At 40.4% G+C, this 16,655-nt stretch overlaps 1 protein-coding gene and 1 long non-coding RNA gene across 7 annotated transcripts in view; one reads left to right on the top strand and one right to left on the bottom strand.

Moving 5' to 3' along the window:
* LOC139969646 (uncharacterized) overlaps positions 1-16,655 on the bottom strand; it is a 335,050-nt gene that overhangs the window by 314,364 nt on the left and 4,031 nt on the right. The window lies entirely within an intron of this gene.
* Positions 9,017-16,655, top strand: part of LOC139969641 (uncharacterized) — a 44,209-nt gene continuing 36,570 nt past the window's right edge. For all 6 annotated transcript variants that reach the window (XM_071974775.1, XM_071974773.1, XM_071974772.1 and 3 more), the window contains exons 1-2: positions 9,017-9,210; positions 11,379-16,153. In XM_071974775.1, coding sequence (XP_071830876.1) covers positions 11,382-12,896 — 1,515 coding nt within the window. In that variant the 5' untranslated portion in view covers positions 9,017-9,210; positions 11,379-11,381 and the 3' untranslated portion in view covers positions 12,897-16,153. The remainder of the gene's footprint in view (positions 9,211-11,378; positions 16,154-16,655) is intronic.

Genomic DNA, 16,655 nt, shown 5'->3' with positions numbered 1-16,655 from the left:
CCTCAACTTTTGCATTGGGGGGGGCTAGCTGAGCCCCCCAATTCACTTTATTAAGTACCGTTTGGATGTGATCAACGGTCATTTGAGGTCACCAAAGGTAAATGTATGAAAACCACGTAAAATGGTCAGTGAGATGAGTGCAAGACCCGGCTGAACATATTCAAACGCAGCAAGGATCTAAATTTGAATCTGCAGTGATACAGAATTTCATGTTATCATATGAAATTCTAAAGGAATCATTGGTTCATTTGGTTTCCTTATTGTAGTAGAAGACCCTATCATCCAAACTGTTGGTTCACGAACCTGCATGCATCACCCCATGAACTAAGAAAACATTGCAAACCAATAGTCAAGCTTCTCTTTTTAATTAATACGTCATTACACGGCAAGTATTCTACTTTTTTTTCTAAAAATGTCAATAAAATGTCAAATTTCGGCTTTTTCAACATGTCAATGAACATCGTATTAGTTCGAAATTTCAAAGAAATCATAACTTTGATAAACAGTAGAACATTTAAAAAATTCATATTACAAGATGAAAAAACAGACATTTCAAGATATTGAAGTTAGCACGGCTTCTCTCTTAGTAAGAAGTCCGGCCCCGCTGTAATAGACCTCTGGTAATAATGACCTGACCAATACGGTGTATTCGACCAATAAGGTTTTAACTCAGGGATGTCTAATCATTCGGTTGCCGGACAAATACCCCCCGGACAAATACCCCCCGGACATATACCCCCGGACTCATACCCCCGGGACAAGTACCCCCCGGACAATCACCCCCCGGACAAAAACCCCCGAGGACGAATACCTACGAGGACAACTACCCCCCGGACAAATACCCCCCGGACATACACCACCGAGGACAAATACCCCCGAGGATAAGTACCCCCCAGACAACTACCCCCGGGACAACTACCCCCGGACATACACCCACGAGGACAAATACCCCTGAGGACAATTAACCCCACCCCCCAGCAATTACCTCCGGGAAAACTCTACCCGCACAGATACACCGGCACAGATACCTCACCCAGGTTACTACCCGAACTAAACCAGAATACGCCCCAGCCCCCCCCCCCCCCCCCCACGAGCCTGTTAACCAAGCGGACCTTTAGCTGGTGAACTCCGTAGTACGAAAGCCCATTAGGGCCATGAAAGAAAATTTTCTTAATCTGGTATCTCAGATTATTATTCTGATATATGATATATCAGATTATTATTCTGATATGAAACGTTAAAGCATCTGACAATCCAAAAATGCATGTAGTAATTAGAAATTGACCGGATGTTCCACGTCTTCTATATTACCCAGGGTTGTCCAACCTACGGCCCGCGGGCCACAGTGCGGCCCGCCGCAAGGTCCCGTCCGGCCCGCCAACCTCATTAATTTACTTTAATGTACTTTTACCCAGGAATTCTTTTTTTGATAAATTTCAGAGATCATTATATCCAATTATATCCAATTATATTATATCCAATTATATCCAATTGTATCCATTATATCCAATTATATTCCAATACAGACCCCTAGCGGGGCCACTGAAATTTGCCGCTCTGGCACGAAACCCTGGATATGCCACAAGAGCTTGTAGGCTCATGCGACCCTTCCTTTATCATAATCATTCGAGGTGGCCCTCCTCATCAAAAGGTTGGACAACCCTGATATAACCAAATTTAAAAGTAAAATAACGTAGCTCATAAAAACTGCTTATCCACAAAATCACCAAGGTTTAAGAATAAGATGTATGAAGTCGGCCTGACGTTTCGACTGTTTTCCACAGTCGAAATGTCAGGCCGATTTCTTACACCTTATTTAAAAGTATCATAGTTAATAACAATAATACAACTGCTACTGCTCATCATCATCGTCATCGTCATCGTCATCGTCATCGTCATCGTCGTCGTCGTCGTCGTCGTCGTCGTCGTCGTCGTCGTCGTCATCATCATCATCCAATTATATCCAATGGATTAAATATATATGAGAATTCCTCTTGGTAGTTATTGCAGCTGATAAAACATAACGTAGTGCAGATGAGCTGTAATATACAGTTGCATGTGTCTAGCAGAGATTTCTTGCTTCCAGGGTGAAGTCCTTCTAATAAAATGGCTGCACATGGTATGTATCCACAAAATTGAGTCATGTGTTTTTTCCAGACTGTCTCTTGATTGGCCAGTTGTTGCCATGATACAAAAACATCTACTATAGGGTACGGTAGTGAAGATATTTCATTAACAGGTGAGCTTGCCTGATTTATTCTGTTGAGTCACAATGTTAAATAGGCTGACCAGCAGTGAACAAAAGAGATGCTTTCAAAAGGAATTGCTGGTCTGTTGATGGTGAAAGGCAATCGATGGTTGTGTAGTAAAATCAACTGACAATTGTAAACAAACTGTGATGAAGTGCAAATGTTTTTAGAATTGATGATAAATTTCGCTACAGTTCCGACAACCTCTTTAGGCCTACATTTGTCGTTTAGTTGTACTCCCCCCCTTCCCCCTTTCTCTTTCTCTCAGACCGACTGCATGGTCACGTGGTTAGAGCATCCGACTTGCAGCCGGTAGGTTAGGGGTTCGACTCCTGGCTGGGTCATACCGAAGACTGGAACCTACTGCTATTGTGCTTGGTGCTCAAGCAATGGAGTAGGGAAAACAAAGCCAGTGCGCCACAACTGAAAAAAGGCCGTCGTCGGCGCAACTTAAACCAACTGGTTAGAAACTGAGCCGTAAAACCTTAACAAAACAACTCTCTCTCTGTACCGATCAGGGTACTGCGAAAGGGACCACTGGCGTAGCAAGCGGGGGACAGAGGAAATAATACCATCAGAAATGTTGGGATCGCAAAAGCGATTGTGAAAAGAACGAGCGATCAAAAACTATTTTAGTACATGGATGTGTAACTGATTGCTCCGATTTGCATCCAAGGGCATTTCGAAAAATGAGATATATGCAGGCCCATACGCTGGAGGGGGGGGGGGGAGAATGGTTCGGACGACCATCATATAAATAAATATTGAAAATTAAGGGGTCACCCCTCCCCTAAGACTCCTCCCACAGGATACAGATCAGCATCGTGAATTCGACCTCCATGGCGAAATCATGCGTGCGTGTCTGATTTACAAAGCAGAGTGGAAATGGGGAAATGGTGACGGTCGTGGGGAGGGGTATAAGGGAAAAGCGCATTTTGCACATAATGCGAAGAACGCGTATTTTATGTAGAATGTATGTAAATCTAGATCTCATTTGAGAATCACGTCACATGCCAGTGATATCAAAAAAAGTACACATGACAAAGTTCTCCTATCCCCAGTCTCTTTTCGGTCCAACAACAGCGAATAATTGTCGAACAGTGGCACTCCGTGCTTCTGTGAATATTTTGTTTAATTGAGAGTTAAAGATTGAAATAGAAAGTAAGAATGTATATGATGTCATGCATGTATTGCAAGTTGCAAGTCTTATTTAATAATTTTTACTTCAACTCTTTTCGTTTATGACAACTGATGTCTCTAACTTTGTTTGTTTAGCCTACATTCTGTTTGTATTTCAACATGACGTCATATGACCGTAAGATCGGACACGATAATACGGCTGAAAAAAACTTTGCGTTTCGTGCGCAATCGAGTTTGTGCCGCAGTCGTAATTTATGGGCTTTAAAGACTAACCCTAGTCGATTTTTTTTACCCTACAACCCCAATCCTAGTCATACCAGTCCTAGGTACGTCCCTGCCTATAAGCTGATACAGTATCGGTATTCTGTAGCAACTAAAAATATAACATTGTTAATAACATAATATATTACCTAGGAAGATTTATTGGACATGCCTCATTTTTTTTTCTATTGGTGCGTCCAGGGAACTGCTACTCAGAGTAGCAGTTCCATGGAGAGTCGTCGCGCAAGTAATTTTGTGTGTATACCGAATTTGCATATACCAGACTTGCGTGTATAACTAATTTTGTGTTTATATACCGGGGCCCTTTGTCGACTTGTCTCGTTTGTGATTTAATCTTCCTTGTAGTTTCGCACAGTGCTCAGAGTACAAGAGAGGCAGGTTTGTAACTATTACAATCTGATCCTGTTCCCGGGGTCGTCATTTAATGTCCCAATCCGACAGACGTGAGTCAATTCTCAGCCTTTAGCCACTTTCCGGAATGCTGAGAGAGTAGGTAGCAACCTGTCCGTCGCCACTGCAGGAGAGCCTTGTCGAACCTAACTAATGAACACAGTTAACCCGAATCAATTGCTTACCACTACAATGGAATCAACAACAACTGCAGTACAGCTATTGGACTGCACCGGAAATTGAAAAAAAAACTAACATTACAGCTTTCGACAGCCGTACTCGAGATGGGAATTGAACCTGTGGGGCCAGCGTCACAAACACACAAAATGGAGGCGTGAAGAAGCGAAGATCTTAGGAGACAATTTTTGTAGGGGTGGGGACCTTGAGGTGTAGTTTTTTGATACCTCAAAATAAAAACACAAGCACAATGCTGATTGTGTATATGTGACATCACCATGAATTTGGATGCCCCAAATCCCCCAAATTTACCCGGAACTCCTGGCGGCGCCAATGATGTTAGTATGGTCTTGCCTTAAAAGGGCAACATATTACACCATTTGGCATCTAAGCACACTTTCCAGTAGCAAATCTCTTGAAGGTGATGGGACACCCCATGAAAAATCCCGGGTAAGCGCCAGACGCTACCGGCCTTTGTAAAAATTATTACAAGGAAAACCTATTATTCTTTGGCTTATGGGTGGCAATTTGTGGGAAATGTAGCAATCACTAATCTGTTTATAGTTGGAATGTAGAATTATTATAACTAGGGAAATTAAATTGATTTCTTAGATTATCATCTTTCTTTTTGCAAACAGAATGACCAGAGAATAGGTTTTTCGAAATGGTAGTGACGTCGTGGTCTCAAGCCTCTTTCTTTACTTATGTTTCATACATCGTACATACTATTATGAAACCATACAGGCAATTCTGCTGGTATAACGGGCTACACCGTAACCGGGTTTGACTATGATAGCCCAGCGGTCCATAAAACAATCCATGGGGGGTATGGATGATGATCATGCACACCAAACTAGAGGGATGGACCGTGGTTGTGCTTGCCCCAACCCTCCCTTCTGCTCCTCCCATCCTAAAACGGCGTCCACTCACAGGAAAAAATAGCTTAGAATAAGCAAAACAAGAGGAGCGTGGAGGCCGAGTGGCTAATGCTTTTGTTTTATATATAATCCTGTTATGTTGTGTCCTTGGGCAAGGCACTTTTTTCTCGACTGCCCCTCTCCATCCAGGTGTATAAATGGGTACCTGTGAGGTAACTAAGGTGTGTGCGCTGGATTCTCAGAAGCCAGCCTGATGACCAGGGATTCAAAGTGCTATGAGATGGCTGTGCCATATAAAGCGCTATACAAAAACTAACATAACATAACAAATCATCAAGTAAAATTACTCAGAAGAAAACTTGAAAATGGTAAGTCGCAATAAGCCGGAATTGTTCGGAGATTAATAATACAGAATAGTGTCACTATAACAAATAGTAAATTAATAGTTACTACCAGCAGTGAGCAATTCCCAACCCAACCCCGGGCCTCGGGCCATTGTCAAACCCTATCCAGGAGTTTTGGGGGCTTATATATGAAAAGCTCGAATCTTTTTAAAAGTCGAGAGGAGGTTATAAGGGCCAGGGCACACGACGACCCTAGTGTTGCCAGTTTAACCGTCACCCTGACCCAATTGTGAATATGCTCTCGGAGTTGCCCGAGGGACCAGGGTATATGTTGAGGCCCGCGGGAAACTAAACTTGAAAAAGACGGGCGTATCCGTCGCTGCATCCGTCTCCTATAGTTAACGGCATATGTCCAGGGGTATATTCGTCCGGGGGTATTTATCCGGGGCAATTGTCTAGGGGGTATTCGCGCCCCCCCTATTGGCCGTCACCAAAAAAAAAAAAGTTTTGCCCCCCCAAAAAAAAAAAATTGATGACGACCTTTATGTGAGATGTCGGTGATCACTCAACCCCCCCCCTCCCGTATGCTTTATTTTTTGTTTGCCAAAAAAAGGTTCTGGCGAAGTTCGGCGGCATAATAGTTTTAGAAACATAGATGGTATTTGTGTTTGTATTATCACTATAAACACTAAGTGACATGCCAGCCATACTAAATTGTGCATTTTGTGTCCATTTTTACTGGAAATGTTGCTTATCAGTGGCGGCGGAACCGGGGGGCTTGGGGGGGCTCAGCCCCCCAATGAAAAAATTTAGATGCACACGTATACTATATAGGTGTAATAATTTTAGTAATTGCTGGGGGACCCTGGTCCCTCGGCCCGTCCTCTGGCTATAGACCACATTGTCACCCCAACCGCGTCTTCACGCCCCGTGAAAAGTGGAAGCAGTTAGTGTGAGTACCGGTAAGCGTAACACAACTTCGTCTTAGGCCAATGACTTGCCTCATTTCAGCCAGTTCTCCAACATCCCCTTACTTAGTGGCGGAGCGTCCATATATACAGTCAGGGGGCGGATCCCCCCCCCCTCCTGACGGACTCAATTTGACTGCTGGCGCCTTTTCAGCTTTTCACTACTTTTAACTTATTCGCGATTATTGACTATTTTATTGCGCTCTCATATACCTATTGACATTTGTCATATTCTGTTGGTGTAATTTTCCGACAAAATGGCGACGACACCTATTTGTTCTCCGTTTATCTGCAAATTAGCAAGGCCCGGAAAGGGTCATTTCCTGCAATCTAGGGAGTAACTTTACTCAAAAATTTTCTGTACGCTCCGCGCCAACCTGTGGTGGCGCTCCGCTTAGATAGTGTCGAAAGCGCCCCTACAGACCATTCTTGCCCCCCCCCCTGACCAATACCCCTAGCTCCGCCACTGCCCTTACTACACTCAAAAACGTCTTTGCGAGTACACTACGAGTAATAGCTACTCTCTTAAAACACCATTCAAATGACAATGTTTTTACAGACTTTTACGTGCAATCTGAGAAATTGCAGGCTTGAGACCCATATTTTAGGGCTAGGTATTCGCAGCATAAAACACTCGGGAAGTGCCGTTTCCGGCCATCTGGGGGTTTGAAAAAACCGAAAATTTTCTTGTACGCTCCGCGCCAACCGATGGTGGCGCTCCGCTTAGATAGTCTCCACACATTAGACCCCCCCCAATAATTTTTCCATTCCGCCACGCCTGTTGCTTATTATTAAGGTCGAAAAATGGGTCACATATGGCACCATTTTGCATTTCAGCCCTTCTTCGAAAGCAAAATTTGTCCACCCCTCCCCTTAGACCCATCCCCCAGGACGGCGATCATTCATGCCTGGCGCCCCCCCTATTGGAAAATCCTGGATACGCCCCTGGTAGTTGTCCGGGTGGGTACTTGTCCGGGGGGTTTTTGTCCTCGGGGGTAATTGTCCGGGGGGTATCTGTCCGGGTGGTAGTTGTCCTGGGGGGTAGTTGTCCGGGATGGTATTTGTCCGGGGGGTATCTGTCCGGGTGGTAATCGTCCGGGGGTATTTGTCTGGGGGGTATTTGTCCGGTCACGAATCATTCTGTTGGATCCTTTGAATTAGAAAAGGAGGGGCGAGCAATTACATGACCTTTCTTTTCCTTCCATATATCTTAATTCTCGCAGCCCCCCGCAGCCGATTCCTCCCCCCCCCCCCACTCTCATGAAATTCGTATCGAGGACATGTTTAACATAAAATAATCAAAATTGCAATTTCATATGCCACTGTAGTAGCTACGAAACAAACGTGCGTCCTGTGAAAAACACCAACACTCAAAGGTTCTCTACGCATTGTGTATGCATGACAGTTAAACATTAACAAACCTATTTAGCATTCAGACGGTTACATCTCTATGTTCCGACGTCTCTATGTTCCGACATCTCTATGTTCCGACGTCTCTATGTTCCGACAATTTTTTGGACTCTAATTTTTTTTACCCAAATTTTTTCGGACTCAATTTTTTTTGGACCAAAATTGTTGACCAACATGTTTTCGGACCAACTTTTTTCGGACCAAAATTATTTTAGATCAATATATTTTTATGACCATATTTTTTTTGGACTAAAATTTTTGACACCAACATGTTTTCGGACCCAAATTTTTTTTGACCAAACTGATTTTGGTCCCAAAAATTTGAGTACAAACAATTAAATTTCGTTGCACAAGCAATTTTCGGTCACAAGCACTATTTGGGTCATAACAAACTTTGGGCCCTTTTTTCCCCAAAAAAATTGGGTCCCAAAAAATTAAGTCCCCCAAAAAAATTTGGTCCGAAAAATGGGGGACCAAAAAGATTGAGTCTCCAAAAAATATTGGGTCCGAAAAAATTTTGGTCAAAAAAATTTAGAGTCCAAACAATTTGTCGGAACATAGAAACGTCGGAATAGAGACGTCGGAACATAAGGATGTCACCATTCAGACACTGAAACAATTTAACCAATCGACAACTACATATGACTGAGCTCCAGAAAATAGGCCCGTACAACGGTAGCGTATGAAATATTTTGGGTAATAAATAAACTAGTACGTGAAATATCGCACCAGACAATTAACACGGGTATACTTACTGCATGTATGTTATTCTTTCGCTGGGCTACTAAAAGTGATTTCCTTCCGTAATTATGTTTTCATACACCTAAACTACCATGCTAAATTACCCTCCAATGTTAGATTGTATATAATTGATACGCTATTCATCCTGCTTGTCATTGTTTACATAACGGACTTTGATTTTATGGGATGTTTAGTCTCATGGGATGTTTAGTTTCTGGTTCAAAATGCTTTAATTTAGAGAAGGCGGCACAGTATTCAAAAGATACTAGGCCTATAGCTATTATAGCTTGTTAAGAACACGGAAACTACATCTGCCATCACATGATCACACACAACCATTTGGAGGCAATTATTACTTATAAAACTATTCTTAAACTGATGTACAAGGCTACCATACATACTTAAAATACTATCGAAGGTACTCGTCTGGAATTTTCCATCACACATTCGAATCACACACCCGGCAAATAAAACCAACTAGCATGAACTGTTGTCTACAACAGTTCGAGCCTTGACAACTGAAGCTCACATATTGATGAGTTCCTTCCAAACTCTGTAGCTGCAAGTCCACCAGTTTGTTCTTAAAAACGTTCTCTTTAGAAGCAGGGCTAATTGACTCAGACGAGAGGCAGTAAGAATTTTATGTTATTTCCCTAAATTATGTATCAAAGTATTAAGTGCTATTTCATATCATTTACACCGGTAACAGTGGCGTGCGCAAAGGGGATAGTGCGGGAGTCGGGGCTTCCCACCTCCATCTTCAGCCAGTGGAAAAATGTTTAATGGGTTTTCTTTTCAAATTTCAAACGTATTTATCAGTACAACGAAGTATAGACCTAATTTATAGTGCAAACATACATCAGAGTGCTTTTTTTTTTTATTTCCTCTCAATTTTAATTTTTGGTTACTAATTGTCATAGGCAATAAAGTAACCTATGTAGTCAAGTTTGTGTGGGTATGTGTGTGTATGTGCTTGCGTGTGTGTATACGTGACACACTATCTTGTAAACACGATATCTCAAGATAGGTAAGGCAATTTATGGCATGTGGCTTCCCCATAATTATTACAAGAACCATATAGATTTACACTCGTACGCTAAGTTAGGCGTTAGCCTAAATAACACGTTCAATTTACAAACAAGCTTGCCCGCATTGCTGGTCTTCTTGTCATACAAAGTCCTACTCCTCATTATAGTTACCATAGTTTGTCTCATTTAAAGGAGGCTACAGCATCATGTGTCTGTGGGGTGGAAGGGGGACGTAACTGCAGTGACCGAGTGACACACAGTGACATATTTATAAATTTTATTAGCGTGTCTTCACACATTACTGCGCAACGATTTACAATAGCGGCTTAGGTTTACGGTTTCAAGGGCCTTGCTCTGGAAGGAGATCTAATTTTATCTAAAGTGCACTTACCACAAAACCGTCAATGTGATATTAGAAAGCAGACAACATCACAGATATGGTATTGAAGTGGGCACTCAATTTGTGAACTGAGAGACAAAAAGGCAATTAACACTATCCAGTTATTCACGCATGACTTGTGAATTGTTGACTCAAGACTTCAGAACCAATCCCAGAGACGGTAGAGGGGGTGTGGGCTTGGGAGGGTTGAACGTAGGTTGAGTTCTACATTATCAGCTGGGTTAGGAGTAGGGTTGAAAGTCACACGCATATTGCATTCTGCGTTAAATTATCAAAGATGTGAGAACACATGTTTGCTGGTTATTGCAGGTTTTGCTCTTTGGGGCAAAAAGACCGAATGACTTTAAAAGCATGATATTTGTAGACAGAGAAGATTATTAAAGACTGTATGTACTTAACTTGAAAGTACGGACTCTCAGTCTAGCTCTCAATTTAGGTCTCAGTGTGCACTGAATTTTCATAATTTGATGGCAGCATTATCTACGATTAATACCTGTAGGCATTATATGTCATTTAAATCAGATTAAGTGTTTTTAGTTTGATAGAGCTTGTAAGGTTTGTTAATGAAATGATATATAAGCTGCATTACATTCTGGATTGTATTGAACGATAAAAATCTAGCCAAAAAGGAACTGCCCTATTGGTGTAACCTAATCATTCCTTTCATTGATGCAGGAGTTTTCAATTAAAATGCAAATGTTACTTGGGTTGATCAGGATGTTCCTCGGATACAACACAATAAGGGAACATACAACTTTTCTTTTAAGGAATTTCCTTCTGATTGATAAAAGAAGAACATATTCTTAGCTTCCTGGTGAAGTTTAAATTCAATTCCTACATTACCGTTCCCACGATGACATCAGTCAATACCTTTGTAACCAAAGTGATCTTGACTCAAGCCGATGCGATGTCATAGAAATTAAATTTACCTCCCCAGGTATAAATTGGAACCCTGACCAATCCAAAGTAAAAAAAAAAAACAATTAAGTGAAAAATACAGAAAAACATAACAATTTGTTGTCAGTGTGTAACTATGACATCCCACCTGTTTATTTGAAGTTCACTTATGGTATCATCTGTGACAATTGTAATTGCTCAATAACGCTGAGCAGGCTTTCTTTGTCAATTTCGACCAGGATGCTTGGAACATGTAACTGAATATGTATGTCATATGTCTAATATAAATTTCCCTGAACTATCCCTTTAAACATAGATATACTAAGATAGACTAAGACCTGATTGAATGGTAATTTTATAAATTAGCATTACCTACAATAATAACGCATATCACAGTGAGTATCTTGTACTCCACATAGTATTCCGGTACAATAGTTCTGCGGTACACTAGTTTCCTACATTTGTATCTCTCAGCATATGGACCAAGAACTCTTTAAACATGCTGGATGCAAAAATATCGACGCTTTGAAGTTTAAACGGTACTTTCATGATGACTCATTGATAGGCCTTTCTTGCGAGAAGTGTCTCTCAGAATGGCTGGAGGAAGACTACTTACCATCAAACAATCTAGGGGAAGAGATATTGAACGTGGGAGGCAAAGTGCTCTGCCTGATGAAGAAACCCAATGTAGACAAGTTTACCTTTAAGATCAAGCCAGGAGAAACAGAGATTAGAAATTTGTCGAATCTTGCTGAATATCTTGTTCCCGGTGACCATATCAAGTATAAATGGTTTGCTTGTTTCTACCATCATGCAATTGTTAAGGAAGTCACCCAAGACTCAGTCACTCTGATACACTGGCAAGGTGCGATGGGGCAAGGGAAAGCAGTGAAAAGCGCTATTCGATCAAAAATAAGGGCATCCGTAGTTAAAGAGAAAATCAGCGAGACAGATATGAGAGAGAGAGCAGAGGTCATCTTTAGGTGTGACTACGAAGAGGGAATCGTCTGTGAAGATAGCAAGGTGTTAACACTAGCGAGGGCAAAGGCTTGGTTAGGTGAAACTGGTTATCTTCTCCTCGAGAATAATTGTGAACATTTCGCTGTGTTCTGTAAAATAGGTAGTCACTGGAGCTTTCAACAGGAACAGTTGATCAAATGTGTCTTGAGTTTCCTCCTGGAAATCTCCATGCAAGCCGGTTTTGCAGTAGGATTTGATGTAGTTGGTAGCTTAGTAGAAACGGTTGTCAGTGAATCTACCAAAGTTAATGTGCTCGGCCCACAGATGCAGTCCATCGGTCTTGGCTTTGTGGTCATATTCCAAGGGGTATCCTTGCTCTTTGATTTGAAAAAATCTTACAAATTGAGAAATGATGGAAATATTGACGAGGAGGAATTTGTGGGCAGGTTCTGGCATAATATTTACAATAGACTGGATAAAGTGTTTTTCACCGGGGTGGTTCCAACAGGATGTGTTGTTGCACTTGGGGCACTGTTGCCTGCTGCTGCAATATCAACCGTAGTGTCCATTGCAATCGGTGCAATATGTGCAGGGGTACTGGCAATCCCATGGGGTTACAATGGGGAGTTATGCTTGGGTAGTGAGGGAGTAAGCTGTTTAGTGAGGAAGTTCATCAACCATCGAGATGAAAATGTCACAAGTATTCGAGACTTATCTCCTGGAGATCACGTGGTTCTTTATCGATGGTTTCTGCATCCTCGTTGTCACATGGTTGTTACTGCCGTCGATCAATCCAAAGATATAATGTGCGTCATCAGGTTTACTTACCAACGGGGTGTTGTAGAGGAGAAACTACGATTCCATACGCCTATGTTTAAAGTCATTCACCCTTCGCGTCCCTTTGCGGCGGATGAAGTCATTAAGCGAGCGAGAAGGAACAGTGTTCCAGCTCAAGCATACGATATCTTCAAATTTAACTGTAAGCATTTTGCATTTTGGTGTGAAACTAATACAGTTCCAAGCGAACCTTAGACGGTCATTTTCGTTCATTCCATTACATGGTGTATATTGTAACTTAATACAACGTTTCCTACACAAACAAATGATAATCTGCAAAGTACATAACGGCACGAGAATAAGAGAGATAGCTGACAACGGTAGTGACCTTGATATTAAAAATTATGATAATGACAATGATGATAATTGTATTGTAATGGTGAAGATAAACGATAATGTATATAAAATGTAATGGTGATGACTAATGATGTTTATCAAATGTAATGTAAAAAATGATAAAAAATCATGACTTTGTTAATTGAAATGGTGATGATGATAGTGGTCGTTGGTAGTAATGGCAGTGAGCACTAATTATAATGATGGTAAAATATATTAAAGATGGTGATGGGTAGGACTAATCATGGAAACACAATATTGTTACTTTTGAAATCAAGAAATATACGTCGTATACACGGGATCCTTGAGACAGAATCGCACCACACGAAGTTTGTACAGGGATAGGCCTACACTGCACTGGTATCGTCAAAGAATTTTACGAAGGGACGACCCCGTCACAATATTTAGGATGTTTATATGTGAAACTAAGATCAACGCACGATACCAAGTTGTAGGAGCGGATGAGCTATATAAGTCAGGTTTAGGATTGACTTGCACGATAACTGCGAGTTTTGATTAACTGAGTAGAATTAAAAATGATTTTCACTAAATCACTGACGCAATATAAGATCATGATCTGATGAAATGGTGGATATGTCAGTTGATATCTTCGATTTATTGTCCTGCTGACCATAGTAAGTGTCGAATTTAGTGTATTTACAAAGTCAATGAAACAATTTTGATATTTTAGTAATGCACTTTCAAATCGGCGTGTTAAGGTTAAAATGTAGATAATCAGTCTGGAACGATTAGTGTATATACGTATTACATAGCAATAAACCAAAAATAATTATTCCACCATCCAAAAAATCGGAAAAAATAAGTACAGGTGAGCTTCCAAACAGCTTTCATCATCTTGCAGATGTCTAAAGTAGATTGATGGTCCACTTATACCCACTCAATTTGCTTTCTGTTCACGAGTTAAAACACGCTACAGTCTTTAGAAAGCTATTAGAATAAACACAGTGACTCGCTGTATTTACAAAGTCAATGAAACAATTTTAATATTTTGGTAATGCCCTTCAAATCGGCGTGTTTAATAAGCAATTTGGATAATCAGTTTGGAGCGCTTAGTGTACTTACTGCGAAGCAATAACCAGAAATTTCCACTCCACTGTCTAGACTTTCAAATGAATCAGTAAATATATATTTTATGTTCGTTTTCATTTCGAATTTTTCTCTTTTATTATCTTGTTCAGGTAAGCTCCTTATTTGACAAATTCTTTGATAAGAAGAATGTCGTCTGTCTGCAAAAACAATACCCTTTTATGTGAAATGTTAACATTCATACAAAAATCGAACAGCACTTGAGCTATTTTTCGTTTTCATTCCATTCCACTGTCTAGACTTTTCAAATTAATCAGTAAATATATATTTTAAGTTCGTTTTCATTTCGAATGTTTCCCTTTTATTATCTTGTTCATGTAAGCTCCTTATTTGACATATTCTTTGATAAGAAGAATGTCGTCAGTCTGTAAAAACAATACCCTTTCATGTGAAATTCATACTAAAATCGAACAGCATTTGAGCTATGTTTTCGTTTTTGGTAAGAAAAATTACGTAATGTATGTTTTATTATGATTCTTTTGAATGTTAAAACATAACACGTTTCCTTTGCAGTGTATAACTTGTTTCTTTATTGTGTATTTCTATGTAGTAAATCTTTGTAAAAGTTACAGGGCCTGACGTTTCAATCCTATTAGGATCTTCTTCATAGGCTAACTGAAACGGAAAACAGACAAAGAATAAATACATTTAGAGACACAGATGGCAAGACAGTAAACTTGGACACTAATGAACAATGAATCGATCAGATATGAACAATTCATATGATAGGTAAGATAAAAGGAAACAGTTATGAGATGATTAAAGGCTGTGGAAAGTTCTATCAAAAGAAGCCTTCCATTGCTGATATTTCCCTGATAATGAGCTGATCTTCTTGACCTTGAGAGCTATTTGGTTGCCTTGGACAGGCAAGTTTACTATGCATTGGTTTGTATGTGTATGTTGCGCGGTAGCTTGAAAACACGATATCTCAAGATATATAACCTCTGCAGTACTCATATTTGGCATGTGTTTGGGCAATAATATGGGCAAGAACTCACTTGTTTTCGTAGAGGTGAGCAGAGAGCAAAATGTGAAAATCTCAACAACAAAAGGCTTAAAAATATATCAGAACCGGAACATTTAAGGAGCTCATATAGGCATGGTAGGATAGCCTTATGTAGTGTAAAATGTTTACTAGTTAATAGTTCATATATGGTCACGAGGGGTCAAAACTTGATATCCTTCTAAACAAGATGTCTCCAGGAAATCCCTGTATATTTGGCACGCGGTTCACCTATATTGAGTGAAAGAACCCTATTGTTTTGTTGGAGGTCAAAGATCATTTGCGTTCATCAAAGGTCACACTCAGTAAACACTCATAAACACAAACCATGCAAACACGATATCCCAAGATAGGTTACATCACATAGTTAATACTTGCCATGTGTCTTTTTTATAGTAAGTACCAAAACCCTAATCCTCAATCAATCAGGTGATTCCATATATAAACTCATAAGGAAAGGAATCACAGAGTATGCTGCCTTTCAATATTTGTATTGCTAATTATCTCTCCCTAAGATGTGCTGTAAAGAATAAGTGGTTTTGAGTAGAAAACCTAAACAGATTGGGTAGTCATGTTTTTGCCAAATCAGCGTCAAAGTTGGCGTGAAGTATATTTCTATAATTTCTCCGTTGTTTTTATTTTTTATTCTTTTATGTGACCGGTAGCAGTAAGCAGTATCGCATCCTCCTTTTGCCTGAGGTAAAATCCACAGTACTGACTTTACCGGCCACCATACACCCTCACATGGAATTTCCCTAGTAACAAAAGCGAACGCATTCATTCTCAAATTTTTCCACTACATATTGCTCTTCACACGACACGACACGACACGACAGTATGTATGTATGTATGCGTGGGTGTATGTGTGTATGGTTGTGTGTATGCGTGTATGTATGTATGTATTTAGATCCTCCTGCAAGCAGGAACTCGCAAAGGAGCCTCATTGGCTTATCAAAGAACACAGAAAATTAACCATGTACGACGATTTGGCGAAGGAAGAATACAAGTAAGCTGAATATGTTCTCATCAGTTCTGTCACCACAATCGGTAATGACTGTTGTGTTTATTAAAAAAAAAATATGTCATGAGACTATATCAATTCTATTCAAATACGTACAAGTTGTCTAGTCTACCGTAGAATTTGAACTTTTAGTATACATTTTTTGTAGTTCAGACTGTGTGTTTTGTGTTGTACGGTAATCCCTTCTCCTCTAAATTCGTGTACTGTGCTCTTGATATAGGTTGTGGCGTAAGACACTAGTTGCTGTGCTCGTAAGTCAAAATGTAACCACCTTTTGGTACCTTGCTGGAAGCATAGGAACCTATGCAATCAGGCTGGTGTGTGTGTGACACTTGTTGCGATAACTCAACAACGGAGTGACGGATATTTGTCGTAAACACTATGTAGATGTTATAAAGTGAGAAGGTCTCAGACTGCTGCATCGTTTTTTGCGAGGACCTGATGAATATTAATGAGGTTATGGTGTCAAAAGTACAAATCCTAACAT

Source organism: Apostichopus japonicus, chromosome 7 (genome assembly GCF_037975245.1).
Source record: "Apostichopus japonicus isolate 1M-3 chromosome 7, ASM3797524v1, whole genome shotgun sequence".
NCBI lineage: Eukaryota > Metazoa > Echinodermata > Holothuroidea > Aspidochirotida > Stichopodidae > Apostichopus > Apostichopus japonicus.
Note: the sequence above shows the minus strand (reverse complement) of the source record. Positions and strands in the feature narration are given on the sequence as shown.